The sequence below is a fragment of the Vombatus ursinus genome, unplaced genomic scaffold (genome assembly GCF_900497805.2).
Source record: "Vombatus ursinus unplaced genomic scaffold, bare-nosed wombat genome assembly UNPS02009062.1, whole genome shotgun sequence".
NCBI lineage: Eukaryota > Metazoa > Chordata > Mammalia > Diprotodontia > Vombatidae > Vombatus > Vombatus ursinus.
The window spans coordinates 13,038,868-13,055,027 of NW_020948840.1; the positions used below are offsets into that span (position 1 = coordinate 13,038,868).

The window sequence follows — 16,160 nt, forward strand, 5'->3', positions numbered from 1 at the left end:
ACCAACTTTGATTTAAATAAATTGTTCGTTAAATGAAGTTGATAAGAAAGCAAATACTGTCAGACAAATATAAAATATTTTAATAAAACGATTTTATTTTACATAAAATTCTCACTTTAAATAAGTCAATCCTTAAACTGAAGTTGACATTAAAGCAAATAAAATAATATGAAACATTTTTAAGAAAATTATTTTATAACATTCCCCAAAAAGTAAAGGAGTTGTAAAGGATAGTGGTTTTAGGGATAGGAGAGAAAGCATAGATGTGAAAGCAGGAATGAGAGGGAAGCTCTGTTCAGAATAAATGAGTAGAAGCAGAAATGTCATTTTCATGTAAAAAAAAATTTTTAAAACAATGCAGCTTTGAATTTTGGTATCTTGTACTTAAATAAAAATTAAATAGCTAAGGCACACTTTGTAATCGTACTGATGTTTAAGTAAACATAATGCAAATTGCCATTAAACACAGTCCCAAATCATTAGTGCCATGACAACAGAAATTTGTCTATCACCTAGGATCTTAACATAACAATTTAAATTGCACAAGTAGGGATGTGATTCCCTTCCAGAGTGCATGAAGAGTACTACTAGTATTCCGTCATACACGTGCTCAATAGAATCAAATAACTGATTTAATGATTTCAGACACTATAAACTCATATTTTACGTTGACCATCTAAGTTGTTTGTAAACCACATATTGTCAGTTATTTAAGCAACTATTACAATTAGTTTATCTCAGTTCCCTCACTTTCTTTGACGAGGAAGAATGGCCAATTTTATTTGAGGACTTTTTCTCAGCTTTTGAAGTTTAGAGACATCATAAATAAACAGCCAAAGAGTCTCCAACCTGTTGCTGAAGCTTCAAAAGCTGCTGCTGTTTCTCTTGCAGCACCTGGAGCTGTTGCTCAGCTGAAGCCATTGCATGAGAGAGAGACTGCAAAGCTACCTGGGCTGCTGAACTCAGGGCGGTCGAAGCTTCCCCAACAGTCCCCGAGGAGAGGCCGCCTACTGCGGGGGTAACCCCGAAGGAACTCACTGGCATAAGACAAAAAACAACACACACAGACAAACACACACAAACAAGGATGAAGACGAGGTTCATACAGTAACAGTTTTTATTTTTTAAAAATCTGAATATAAATAAGTGAAAAAAGAACTGCTATTTATCCAGAATTATTAACAGCAAACATGAATATCCATAATGCACTCTGATGATATACAAAGTAACTTATGTCACAATGATAAACATTTAAAATGTAAAGATTCCTTCTAAATTCAAAAAGAAAAAAACTTAAAAGTATATCAATGTGAATACAATATTAAGTAATTTTATTTTTTCTACTACTTTAAAAACGGTAAGCTGAGTTAACCAGAAACTTGTTTTAAAAAAGAATCAGCCCATTTCTTAATCATCCAGGACAAATGGGAGTGTACCAAAGTTAGTTTTTATTTTTTAAAGTTATAGTAAAACATTAACCTTGTGCAACAATAAACCCTGCTACAAAATCTAGTATTTATGTAGTTTCTGCTGATAAAGAAAAAACTCCCTGAACACATGAGATATGGCCTGCCCAGAAATAATAGCTTTACTAAATGTGTCAAGGTAAATTTAGTGGAAATGGACATAGTGAGTAGAATTCTCTGGAGTTGAAGTTAAGAGAGTTAGGTTCAGATCCTAAATTCAAGACACTTAATAGTTGACTAATCATAAGAAAATCATTTAACCTCTAATAGACCTATTTCTACATCTGTAAGAAAAGAGAAAATATTACTTGCACTACTCCCTCACATGAATAAAGTGCTTTATAACCCTTAAAGTCACAAATGTGAGTTAAAACCTAGTTATAATCTCTAAAGTGCTGGTGTCAATTACTATATTTGCCAGCATCTTGAGTGGCAATTTGACTTGAGATGGAGTCAAATTAAAGATAATAAACTAGCCGTTGTACTGAAGTTATAACTTTATAACAAATAGTTCCAGACAACAAAATATCAGCAAAATAATTAATATGGACAGTTTCTCAGCAGTTACTGTTAATAAAATCTGAAGCATGCCTTGTAGCACTGAAAGAAATATAAATTATTTTTCAGTACTAAGAACAATCATAGACATTTTACCTTCAATGTTTGTGGGGAGAAGCACTTTTTTAACTGTTTCATGAAAATCAATTCAATTATATGGACAATCCAACAAAAAGAAGAAAATAGCCCATTGCCTCATTGCAATAAATTCTCTCTTAAAAGAATTAAGTATACTTTGCTTTATCTTAATTACATTGCCCTTGTCTTCGGATAATGAGCAAGGTGCTAAAGAGCCAGAGAAAGAGTTAATGGTTCTTTAGGAAATGAAAGGTGTTTTTAAAGATGAATGGATGGAAGGATAGAAAGATCTAAAAGCTTATGGAGGATCCAAGTCCTCTTAAGGAAAAGGTTAGAAACACTCTCAATACCAATTATTAAAGTCCTAGTGAAAACTGAGAAATAAATACTTCTAATCCCTCCAGTCACCTACACAGTTAAATAGTCAGCTGTTGCTGAAAAATGTAAGCACTAACAGTGTAATATAATACTGACATTTCACCAAAATAAACTACAGATGTACTTATGTTTCCTCTGTCTGATCATGTTAGTAACAGGGGAAAAAACTGAAACAGTCTGGCATTAAGAAGTGCATTCTTGATAGCCTGTTGTGCCTGCAGCATTATTCTATAGGAACAGATCTCAAAATTAACTATACATATCCTTATTTGTACTCACAAGAAGCTTGTCCTCTGAAAGTAGATAATACTTCCAGAAAGAAATACAAGTGGAGAAAGAAATGCAAAAGGGAATATGGCTAACATTTAGTTCTAAATTTCAAAGTATATTAATTCCTTTAAAAAGAAACAATGCATAGCTAAAACATACACTGTTTCACACTAATTTAAAAGAATTCTTTTTCACCCCAAAATATCTTTAAAAAATCATACATAAAACAACACAGTAAGATAAATGTGATTTCAGTGATTTAAAATACATGAAATATATATATGTATGTAAATTGTCATATGTACAGATATCTGATAACAGGATGAGCAAAGGTAAAATTAAACAACATGATGTGAAGACGAGAGAAATTTTCTTCAGTCATGAAAATGACATAAATAAGATCTATCCTCTTCAAAAATAGCCCTCTGGATAAATATATAATTTTCTGTTCCACAAGAAGGCATAAAAAACACTTCATTTCTCTATTTGAACTATATAAGTGTATATAAAAATAATAAAGAGTGTATATACCAGTAAACGTACTTGCATCATCCCTTTCTATCCTTGTTCCATCACTGGTTGAAACACAAGAAAAGTGCAGAGGTTCAACTTCGAGGAGTCCAGTCAGAGAAGTAAAACTACCCTCAGCAGCTGTGCAGCTACTAACCTTGCCATTCCCTGCAACAGAACAAGTTCCATCATATACAATGACAACTTTAAATGTTTAAAAATGAAAGCAACAAGTTATTATTAGAACACCAAGAGTTATTCAACTTGCTGCCCCAGATGATAAAATTAAGGGCATTTTTTTGCTAGTTAAAAATCCCCACCCTAAACATTATGGTATACAACAGAATTTAAAAATAAGTCATCCTTTGTCTTCTTCTATGGATAGTTCACTATGGAATGGACTAGTATGGATAATACAGGGTAACAGTCATGATAGGATTTTTGTCAGGTGAGGGTTGAAATTGCTATGGTAATAAGACAAAAGACACAACTTAAGTGCTACATAATGTATTACGTAACTGTTACAAATAATAAAGGCTATAAAATCAGAGAACAAAGAGATCATCTGTATCTTGGGTAGCAGAGATGTAATTTCCATTCAAGAGATCATATCTGAATGCGGCCTTTACACAATGGATAGGACTTCACTAGTTTTAAGTTTTGTGCAAGAACCCAGGGGGTGGGGTTGGGAGTGGGGACCGTTGTTGTTGTGAGGTGGGGAGGAGATAGTAGTAATATAAATAAGGACAGAGGCCCAAAATGAATGAACTGGGCCTTTAAAGTCACACTAAGGGAAGTTGCACTTTATGTGAAAGAGGTCAGCTAAATTTGTGAACATGACAGATGTAAAATCAAAATAATGTTTCAGTGAATTTTATCATGATATACACATGATGAATTCATTATAAGGAGAAATTAGGGTGTAACAATTTGAAGGCAATTGTAGAGTGTGCCCCACGCAAACTTTTATTAAACACTTGTGTGCAGAGATACTACTGCACTAGGCTCCACTGGAGAAAGTTTAGATATGAAAGAAGAGGATGGATTCAACATTGTAAAGAAACAATCAACATGATCTAGGGAATGACTGGATACAGGGTGATAAAGGGAAAAAAATTTTTAAACACTTAAGTTTTAAGCCTCAGGTATAACTGAGAGAACACCTAGTGCCATTAGCAAAAACATTAAGGATAAAGGCACTGTTGGAAGGAAAATGATGATTGATTTCAAACAACACTGAGTCTGGAGTGGAAACAGAATACAAATTTGGAAATACAATACTTAGTGGAGAAAGGAATTACTTCTACTTCTTCTTGTTGAGCCCTAACTAAATCCCACTTTCCACTTTTACTTGTTTAAAAAACATCATCTCTACCATCAGAATATGACTCCAATACTATATGGATCCCTATAATATTACAAATCACAAAGATACTTGAGGTTAACTGTAGAACCATATTGCTAGCAAGTTATTAGACATTTCCTCTTAAATGTCAACAAGGTGGGTCAAACTTGACTATTTTTTCTCCCTTACCTCCTGTAGCCCGAGTTAAAATTTTTGTCAGTCACATGACATAACTACCCCACTCAACATTCTTCGGAAATTCCCTATTTTTCTCTAGGCTAAAATGCAAACCCCTGAGCCTGGCATTTAAAGACTTCTACAATATGTCTCCAACAATTTGCTGTTTGAATTTCATTTCTTCTTCACATTTTATTACAAAAATCACCAGTTCGCTTTTCTGGGTAAATGCCATTCCACCTTTTGCTTCTGGACAGGGACATATAAAAAAGATTCTCTGTAGGCTCTCGAACTTCCTTTAAAGCCCAATTTAAAGTGAAATGAAACCCCCCAAACAGGTTTTCTTCAGTAATTTACATATGTCAGACTATGTAATAAAAACAGCTCTCTTTTCATATCCCTCATGGGGTTACTTTTGGGTCTTCCTCTTCTATTCTGTCCTATTAATTTAATAATCGAACATTCAGAATCAGAGAATGTGGGTTCAAAAAACTCTCCTGACCATGTTGGTAACACTCTGGAGATCAGTTTTCCCTTAAGCAAACATGGAGAAGGAAAATGAAATGGATGATGAATGACAGAAAAAGTAGAATTAAACAGTGACATTTATATCACTGTATAATCAGCCAAAAATCTAATTACCGGTACAGTTAGGAAAATTCAAACTCCATTTTATCAATATTAAAGATTTGGGGTCTAAAATAAAATTATTATACCTGAAAGGACATCCGAGAGATCAATTTCATCTGACTGTACACCAATACTGCTGTTGTACACATTTTTACAAGAGGAGCCACTCATCTCCAAATCAAAGAGAACTGGATCAAATGGTGAGCTATATAATCCATATCTGAAAAAGAAATGAACCAATACATTCAAAATGAATAAAAAGATTTCCATTAATGAAACTTCACTCATACCTCACTTAGGACAATTTTATAACCTCTTGTTACTTGTCTACATATGATCTCTCCAACTAATATGTAAGATACAAATTACAGATATGATGGATATGTCACTATTCTATTTCCCACAAGATCTATAGCAATGACTTTTACATACTAAATATTGAATCAATTTTTTTAAATGAATGAAAAATGAAAAAACCTAAATACAGGCCTGCTTTCAAATTTGAGAGTTCCAGTGTATGCCTGGGTAAAATAAAACTAATAATATTTTGATGGGATGGGAAGGTCCTCTTAATTTTTAAAAATTTATTTTTCAGGATATCTAGTTTTCATTCTATAAATTTTTATTTTTTAAATGGTAAACTTACAAAAAAAATTTCTAGTTGAAATACATCTCTTAACAGATTCATAAAGGCTTAACTTACAAAAAAGTTTTTGTTTACTCATATGCCATGTAGCCCAGTTTAATATAAATATTCTATTTTTAAAAAACCATAAAAAGTTCACAAGAGTACTTCTTTGTTCTCTACTTACTATGGGAAGTACTAATTTATAAGTTTATATATCAAAAATACCTTTGGGGGGGCGGTTAAGGCAATTGGGGTTAAGTGAGTTGCCCAGGGTCACACAGCTAGTAAGTGTTAAGTGTTTGGTCTGAGGCCGGATTTGAACTCAGGTCCTCCTGACTTCAGGGCCAGTGTTCTATCCACTGCACCACCTAGCTGCCCCTCAAAAATATCTTTTTAAGTCAGTTGTTTGGAACATAGGAAACATCACCATAGAAATTATTTATATTTTTATGTGTATGTGTTTGCATCTCGCAACATTTTATATATATACATATCTATAGGGGGGCCCACATGCCTGCTTTCCAGGCCGTGTCACAAATGGGAGATATAGTAAGATGCTGACCTCCTAGCCATAATTTGTAATGATTATTCTACAGGAAAACAGAGTTCTAAATTAGTATATCAGGAACACATTTCCTCTCATTCTCTTCAGAAGGAAGTCTGCCCTAACCTGGGGCACATGTTTCATCAGGAGGAGCAAAGTAGAGACTGGACAGAAGGAAGAAGAAAAGACTCTCTGAGGTCAAGAACAAGACTGACAGAGAGAATTCAGAACAGGGGCCAAGAAACTGAAGGGGCTCATCATCAATGAGCTCAATGATTTTAGAAAAACATGGAAAGACATGCACAAAATAAAGAAGAACAAAATGAGCAAAACCAAGAGAACATTGTATACAGTAACAACAATATTGTTTTAAGAATGACTCTGAGTGACTAAGTCATTTTGATATTATAAATAACCAAATTAACTATAAAGGACATAAAAAAGACACTATCCACATCTAGAGAAAGAAACAATAAATAAAAGTATGCGTAGAACAATTTCACACACACACAACACACAACACATACACACACTTTATGTCTAACGGTAGCCATCTCTAGGACAGGGGGTGGAGGGGAGGGAAGAAAAAAAACGAAATTTACATGATAATTTTGCATATATTGAAAGGAACAGCAAGTTGTACGTAGTAGAACTGCAGTACAAAAAAAAAATTTTTGTTGTACTATGCTATGGAAATGCTTATTTTATTCCATAAATTAAAAATAATTTTTTTTTTCCAAATGAAGGGGACGGAGACCGCCTTCTGCAAACAAAACTGTGATAGGACATTCCTAGACCTTGAGTCAGGTCCGATGTTAATGCTATTCATTTTCTTTTGCCAGTCTGGGAAGTTAAGACTTCTCTTATCTCCTTCCACTGCAACTATATTACACGTTCCTAGGATTTCTTTCTTCTCTGGCCTACTACTCCAGAATCAAGTCATCTAATAATTTCTCTTGTGCTTTTCTGTCCTACAGCAAGCACAAAGATAAACAGTAAAAATGAGAAGCTTCACATAGCAGATAAATAGCTGGCCTCCATGTCAAGAAGACCTATGTTCAAGGTCTGCACCAGACACTTATTGGCATTGAGCCTTAGGTGAGCCAATTTTTCAGGACCTGAGGGAATGCTCTAGAATTTGTTGTTCAGTTATCTTCAGTTCTGACTCTGTTTCCCCATTTGGAGTTTTCTTGGTGAAGATACTGGAGAGGTTTACCATTTCCTTCTCTAGCTCGTTTCACAGATGAGGAAATGACTTGCCCAGGATCACATAGCTAGTTAGGTGTCTGAAGCATTCAAAAATTAATTAAATTAAGGAGATATTGAAAGGAAACCTAAAAGGAACCAAATCACTTATTTTAAAGTACCTGGTTTGAAGTAAAGCTTCCATCGGTGTTAACCTTTCCTGTAACTGCTTGGACACAGCAGTGAGCAAAGATGCACAAGCAGTACTGCATCCTGCCAGATCCTCATCTTTAACGTAATTCAACAAGACAAAATACCAGTATACAGATCCTAAAAGCACAGAAAAACAGAGTTACACAGTTTTGTGGTAAAGTCAGAGACTCTCTATGTTTTGAGCGTATCAACAAAGAACTTTAGCCTACTTATAATCTGATGTTCATAGTAAAAGAAAAAATATGTGAAAGGAAAGAAACTAAATATAAAGCCCTTAAAAGGATGAAACTAAGCTACATTAGATAAAGCAGTCTTTGTAAATGAATAAAATTAAGATAAAATTATTAAACCTAAAATATTACTAGAAAAGAATGACAATGCTAAGATATAACAATGTTAAACATCCAGAGACAAAATAAAAACGAATGTAACAGATGCTACTATCACTTTTTTAAAAAAGAATATTTGAATCCATTATCAAAATTTTTATGTGAGATGATAATGAATGATAAAAGGCACTACAGAATTCTAATATCCAATAGCTCAGCATGGCACTCAAAAACCCTTAACGATTATGCAGGAGGAACACAAAGCTCTTCTAGGTCTCACCAAGTTAGGAAGGTTTGGGAAGAGATATAAACATCAACTGATTTAAGTACAGACGAGGATTCTCATTACTCGATAATTAAAAGCTTCACCTAGGCTGACACATGAAACAGGCAAGTCCATAAAATAGCCCATACTCCCATGCAGAACTTTTTCTGAAGCAACAATGACAGAGTAACAGAGAACAAGACAGAAGATGTGAATATTTAGAAAGTTTTTAAACTGTTAATAATCATTAACTCTTGGTACTAACTCTAAATGTGAAATCTACCTCCAATATTTGCTGGAGGAACTATACTATATTGATTTGAACAATCTCACTATAAAGGAAACCAGAAAAGATGAAGTTGCAGAAAAACATTAACAGCTCACAGGTTTTCCACAGGAGGGAAAATAAAGGCATTGGCAAAATTGGTTTCATTGTGTACCCAATAGCAATGGGGAGCATCATGTCATCATGGTTATCTCCCATTGCAGTACTCATGAAGAAGGAAACCAGACCATTAGGAATATTAGCTAAAGCATTAACTTTAAAGACAGAGGCTCAAGAAGAAATCAACTACTGTAAACTTAAGTATACTTGTTCCCAAGATAATAATCCCCTTGATGATCAATAGAAGCTTCAACAGAAGCTTAAAAAAGACTCAAAGACTTTGAGCAAGGCCATGGAAGATGTGCTATGAAAAGTCTAAATTGAAGAGGGATTCTGTATAAATAGTGAGATTCTCCAGATATTCATGTTTACAGACGATATCATGTAAGAACACTAAAGAATCAATGAGATCCTTGGCCATTCAAAAGCTTGGCCTAGTAATTGACTCAGGTAATAGCAAAAGGATGAAAAATACATACTGCTCAGATTATTACATACAATTGGATAGATAGTAAGTACATCCATATACATATTTTAAGCACTGCAGGTATTCAATGAACAGAAATGAGTTTAAGAATTAAAAGGAGGAAGAGGCTAGATCGTGTATGTAAAAAGTATAGTATACTGAAAACCATTCACAGCTACTCCTAGATTACAAAATAACTTTTTTTCAACAGTAATATTTAGACAATAATACAATATACCTACAAACCATCTAACAGATGACCATAAGTACCTTAACATAAGGGATTTTTTTGTTTTGTTTTGTCACTGTATCCCCAATGCCAGCACAGACCTTGTATGTAGCAGGCACTCAAAAAGTGATTGTGGAACTGAACTGGATACCATGATCACCAAAGAATCAAAATGGCAAATAATCCAAAGAGTAAGAAAAGATGTACAGGGTGTTACAAATTACAAACATCATCTATACAAAAATGAAGTGAAAGACATAAAGATATAAATGACAAGAAAAGAAGATAATCCAGTCACATCTCAAGAGCACAAATTAACAAGGGGGAAGACCACATGTTTATCACTTTCCATCAAGTAAAAAAAGGCCTAGAAGACTATTATGGGAATCCTATTACCTCCTACAGAATCACAAAAAGAAATGAATAAGGGAAGGATGGATGATGGTCTGAACCCAGACCCGTTAAATCATCAATCCCCAATATGGAGATAATCAGTAGAAAAAATGAATGAGAAGATTTTATTTTTCTTTTCAACTCTAAGGAGTTAATAATCACTGAGATAGTAAACAAACCAAAGGAAGAAGAAGAAAATAAAAGATAGCCAATGAAAAGAAATGTAAAGCAAAAAAAGGACAAAAAAAATAGTTAACAATACTTGGATTTTTTTTTTAATTTTAGAAGGTTTATTTTCACGTACCACCAGTAGCAGCTGCAGGTAAAAGTGGCATATTGTCAAGTAAAGCCTTCAACAGAACAGATCCAAATCCTGGTTGACTTGGGTCACATTTGCCATTGCTATCAAAACAAAAATAAAACACACATTTGAGTAACACTCTGTGATCAGAGAACACAGGATTCAGAACTCAGGAAGGGGACTTTAAAGAGATTCTCTAATCCAATCTCTTTAAGAAAACTGAAGCCAAGAATGTTAACTGACTTGCCCAAAACACTGCCAAATATTCTAACGATACTTTCAGCCAGTTCTAAATCTATGATTCTATGATACCAATACTGACTCCAAAATGTGTTTAGCAATTACGTCCCAAAGATTTAGTTTATGACAAGAGAAAATTTTTATCAAGTTCTAAGGCCATGTTCAATGGTAGTACCTGTCAGGATAACTAGCATTCTAAATATTGTGTCTAACCTTTTAACTTCTTTTTCAACCACTCTGACCAAAAGAGATATTCAAAAGGAAGGTGTCACCACTCTTGTTTTATTCTCCTTTAAGCCCCTTATCTCAACAAACCAAATAAGTAAATAGGGGTTGAAAGGAAAATGCCTACAGTATTTCCTGCAAATCAAGGGCTATTAAAAAAATTCTATACAACATAGGACACAGCCTCCAGCTGAAAACACTTAAGGAGGCCTATCCTAGAAACCTTAGTCTTTTTTTCCAGCTTTACAGAACCACTTCGTAATGGACAGAACCACAGGTAATGTCTGAAAATAAAAGATGAAATAATAATATCATGTTTTAATATATACTACTTTTCTCTAGGAGCTTAAAATCCTCATTGGCCTATTAACCTTAGAGGTTAATACACATTCACACAAAATTAACAGTTTTACTATATCCATAAAGTACTTTCAAACTGGCCTTTAAAGAAAAATACAAAGATCAGGAAAAAAAACAAAAACAAAAACAAAAACAAAAAAAACCGAAGGAATCAAATTCCAAACACCAGAAGTAACCCCCCAAAACAGCCACAAATTTAATATAATTTTCATGTATGACAGAATTAGTATGTAGGAAGATTAGAGAGAAAAGAAAAAAATGCCTTTCATCTCAACTTTGGCAAGATTTCTGATTATGTTCCTCAGGGTATACAAATTAACATGACAGGGTCTAACTATATGTTTCACTAGAGGACCATAATGAAAAGAATATTTATAAGTGGTGCAATTCAGACCCCATGAAATATAACAAAGGGTTATCTGCAAAGAAGAGTCATGGGTCAAGTACTATTTAATGTTACTAAAAATGATCTCATCTGATGATTTGACAGAAAACACGCTGACTTGTTGAAACATGGGACAAGATTATATATAACGCAGAAGAGTAGTTGGAAACAAATAAAAAAGTAAAGGTAAACATGAATAAATGAAAACACACTCTGTACCCCAACCTAAGTGAATCTATGGTTCAAATTCCCCCACCTACCCCTCCAATAATGATCATACGCACTACACAACTGAAGGCACTGTACATGGCAAAATTTATACAGTTCTGGGTTCCACAACTTAAGACAGACGTGGAAAAACTTGGAGAGGGTTCAGAGGAAAGCCACGAAGATGGTTAAAGGATTGGAAAACAGGACCTATGAGGAAAGGTTAAAGGAATTGTGGTTATTTAGCCTGCAGAATATAAGGGTGAGGGATGGTCCTAGAAATGTGATTATGTAAGTGCAACAGCATGGTGATCAATTGTTTTCTACAGCCACAGAGAAGAGAATAAAAGTAAAAAAAAATGGTCTAATGCTGATGATGCACAAAGGAATAAATAAAAATAACTTCCGAAAGTGAATTTTTATAAAATATGAGAATCACCCAGAGTGAGTAGAACCTTCTTCCGCGCAGGCCTTTAAAAATAAAGTGAAACGTTTGACTAGGATGCTTTAGGTGGCTCTTGTCTGAAGGTAGAGGACACATTAGATGCACTTTCAAGGTACATTCCATCAATATCTATTATTCACATATGTAATTTTAAAAATTTTCATACTTTTTAATAATATTAAACTGTAAATAAAACAGCATATCAAAACTGTGTGTGCATGAACATATAATACAAAGTTGTAAACTAAAAGAATCACCAACCTTATGCATAAAGCTAAGAATCGGGCACACTTATGGGCTATACTTCGTCCAGCCTCAAAGAAGCAAACACGTACTATGTCAGAAAGACATTTACGTGTCTTGGAAAGCAAGCTTTCATTTCCTTCCTTTGAGCTGAAAAATAAGACCAGAAAGTTAGACTCTTGAAAATCCCATCACATAGCATTCAATTTTAGTAAGAAAAAGGACAGGCAATTAATGAAATCTTACTACCTTCCAGGTCCATTTGAATGGACTCCAGCCAACCAGCACAATGTATCCAACACAAGGCTCTGTGCATGTTCTGTAGTTAGACCATCATCTGATTTTCTGCAGAGTGTGTTAAGGAGCTTCTCATGAAACTCTGAAAACTGTAACATGGCACATCGTTGTACCCTACAGAAATGATCAGTGCATTAGTGACAACAATAAAATTCTCAAAATGAAATTACCTCTAACATCACAAATATTAGGATCATCCGAACTTCATAATAACCCCAATTTATAGCCTAGAAAACTTAGTTCCAGCAAAGAATTGCCCAAAGTCACACCAGTACTGAGTGTCAGATCTAAAATTCTAACACAGACGCTTTATTTCCCACAAAACTACAGTGAATAATAGTTCATCTTAAATAAAGCACACGATATTATATACAGATAGGTAAACTACTTTTATAGACGTTAATATAATCAGTGATTAAATAATTTTTAGAAAGGGACAAACTTATTTTGGCATTAAATTAAAGGAAACTTTAAAAAGAATTTTAAACCAAAGTCTTCTAGCAATTAATATTTGAATATAAGAATTTTGGCACAAGAAGGAAACAAAGATCAGTCCATCCAACCTCCTTTTATAGATGAGGCCCAAAGAAATGAGGAGACAGGGCTGAAACTAGAACACAGATGACCACCCCATTACAAGTCTTCTGTTTTCCCTACTATAGAATACACTTGCCTTTCTTTAGAAATTGAGGTTTTCTTAAATCTACGAATAGTGACTGAAACTTCTTGCAACAAATCACAGCCCCGGAGGTTTTCGGATTTTCTTGAGGAAGCACCAGTTTCACTCTTTGTGGTAGATGACTTTTCCTAACCACATAGAAAAAGTTTCAGAAATGTATGAAAAATATTTGCTACCAATACACATGGGGGGGGGGGGTTAATGGTTTACATTTTTAAAAATCTATCTTAATTTAAAACTCTAATCATTCTAATTCCTTATTTTGACTTCAAAGACATAAGTAATGCATAAGTATTCCAAGGGATAATTGTCACAACAAAAGCCTAGGATAAAATACAAAGATAAGAGGAAGGGAACATCACCAAAAGCATTTATTAAGCATCTTTTATATGATAAGCATTCTGCTAAGTGGGGTAGATACACAGAATAAAGTTAAAACAAGACCCTGACCTCAAAGAGTTTATATTGTAATACAGGTGACAACAACAACCACACACACACACACACAATGTACATACGAAGAATACAAGATAGGTTGGGAACAGAGTACACCAGCAGCTAGGGGAAATCAGAAAAGGCATTATGTAAACGGCAGCACTTAATATTAGTTTTGAAGGACCCAGGAATCCAAGAAAATAGAGCACATTTCAAATATAGGAGGAAGATAGTACAAATGCATGATGACGAAAGATGGAATACTGTTGGTGCAAATCAGCAAAGAGGCCAGTATGAAAGAACAGAATGGAAGCAGGGCAGGGTTGGGAGTGGAGGGGGAAGGAGGGACAGAAGAGAGGGGAAGGAAAAGGAGGGAAGGGGTCAGATTGGGAAAATATTCAAATGTCAAACAAAGACATTTATATTTGCTTCCAGAGGTAAGAAGCAGCCTCTGTAGGTTATTCAACCAAAGAGTGATCTGATTGAACATAGGTCTTAGGAAAATTACTTTTACAAATAGTCATTTCAAACTTTTGTCATTTATATTGTATTCCTACAGAAAGAACAGAGCATAATTCCCATTTATACAAACTAAAAAATGGACCATTACATATAACATGGTAAAAATGAACCAATCATATGAACACCAAAAATATACTGAAATGATAATTCAAATGCCTAAGTTATACGATTTTACTTTTCAAGAAGAACTAAGAAAGTTATCCTCCTGAACATGACTACCAAGAGCAAAAATGGAATGGTGCTACACTTGATTGAGGTTATGCCTTTAGAAATAACACAAGATTTCTTACAGATATAAAGTCATTCTCACTCACATTCAGGGTGAGAAAAGGACCATTCATTCAGTATGAAGTAACTAAGGAACTTTGTTTATAACTTAAACTTCTATTAATAAAAAAAATTTAATGAAGTCCTAAAAAGGATTATAAGTACAATGTAATAAATTCCAACACTGAACAGTAACTTGAATTTTTCCCTCCTAAATTGCTTTAACATGACTACATACATTGCAAACTACTGTTACATGGTTGGTTATGTGGACATTTTCTATTTGAGGAAAGATATAGAAGAGGATTTATGACAGTCCCAAAGTCAAAGAAAAAGCTTCAAAATCAGGTATCCTGCCTCTCAAACAAATGCCTGTTCCTGTACTAGTTTTCATTCAAACTTAACACAGCTGAGCTAGTATTCAAAACGATACTGTTTCTTACCTTGCCTGCTGCAACTTTCGCCAGGAGTGAAGCAAGTGAATGCCCCTTGTTACTCTGAGGTTTCAGAGATGGGATTCTTACCACAGGGCGTAAGTTACCATTACAAATCTCCTCTGTTCCTCTGTCATTCACTGCTTTAACATGAATTAAAAAGGAACGGTATTTTCCTCCTGCCATGCCTAGAAGAAATAAAAATTAATGAAGACAACAGCTTTGAAAGCTGGGATTGTGTCATTTTAAGTTTGGTTTACCCACTGCCTCTAGCACTATATATTGCCCATTCTGGATATATGCTCCAAGGAAGTAAAATGCCAAAATAAAGGCTCCCAACATAAATATATATTCAAAGCAAGACTCTTTTATGGCCAAGAAAAAGTGGAAGCAAGTGGCTGTCCAATTATCATAGACTGGCCTAACAAACTGATATATGTGAATGTAATAGAACATTTATTGTACTATAACAAGTGGAAAATGTAAGGAATTCAAAGAAATACTGGAAAACTTACAGAAACAGAGTAAAGCAGGTGGAAACAGGAGAACAACATAAACAATGGCTTCAAAAACAGACAAATGCTGATCTCAGAGAAAATGAAATGCACTTCCCTTCTCTTAACAGTGACGCAAAGGCATACAGGTGCTGGATACATCAGACACATTTTGTCTTTTAACTTTAGTTAACTGATTTTGTTTGTAACAAAAGATGATCTTGTTGGGGAGATGTGAGAAGACACATAAGGAAATGATTGCAGCATGAAAAAAGCACGAGCATGCAACACACACACACACACACACACACACACACACACACACACACACACACACACACACCCTTCTGCAGTTAATTCCCAGATTTTAGTCAGTTCTAAATATTTTTGTACCTCATACTCTATGGCATAATTTCAGGAATCTAACTCCTATTACTTCTTCAGTCCTAATATTTTCATCATTTCCCTGCAGACAGTAAGCCTTTTCATTTATTTTCTTCCTTCAAATGAATTTTGCTATTTTGCTTATACCTTTAAAATATGCCATCAGTATATCATTAAATCTGTAAATTAATTT

At 34.3% G+C, this 16,160-nt stretch overlaps 1 protein-coding gene across 7 annotated transcripts in view; it reads right to left on the minus strand.

Annotated features, from left to right (window-relative positions):
• Nucleotides 1-16,160, minus strand: part of BIRC6 (baculoviral IAP repeat containing 6) — a 316,937-nt gene that overhangs the window by 194,160 nt on the left and 106,617 nt on the right. For 5 of the 7 annotated variants that reach the window (XR_003568132.1, XM_027850509.1, XM_027850510.1 and 2 more), the window contains exons 16-24: nucleotides 15,099-15,277; nucleotides 13,426-13,559; nucleotides 12,705-12,866; nucleotides 12,474-12,605; nucleotides 10,354-10,451; nucleotides 7,952-8,099; nucleotides 5,499-5,632; nucleotides 3,282-3,428; nucleotides 850-1,037 (exon numbers count right to left, since the gene is read on the minus strand). Coding sequence is in view for 6 of the 7 variants with exons in the window: in XM_027850509.1 (XP_027706310.1) it covers nucleotides 850-1,037; nucleotides 3,282-3,428; nucleotides 5,499-5,632; nucleotides 7,952-8,099; nucleotides 10,354-10,451; nucleotides 12,474-12,605; nucleotides 12,705-12,866; nucleotides 13,426-13,559; nucleotides 15,099-15,277 (1,322 nt within the window). In the remaining variant the exon portion in view is untranslated. The remainder of the gene's footprint in view (nucleotides 1-849; nucleotides 1,038-3,281; nucleotides 3,429-5,498; nucleotides 5,633-7,951; nucleotides 8,100-10,353; nucleotides 10,452-12,473; nucleotides 12,606-12,704; nucleotides 12,867-13,425; nucleotides 13,560-15,098; nucleotides 15,278-16,160) is intronic. The other 2 variants (XM_027850508.1, XM_027850511.1) reach the window with 2 other exon arrangements.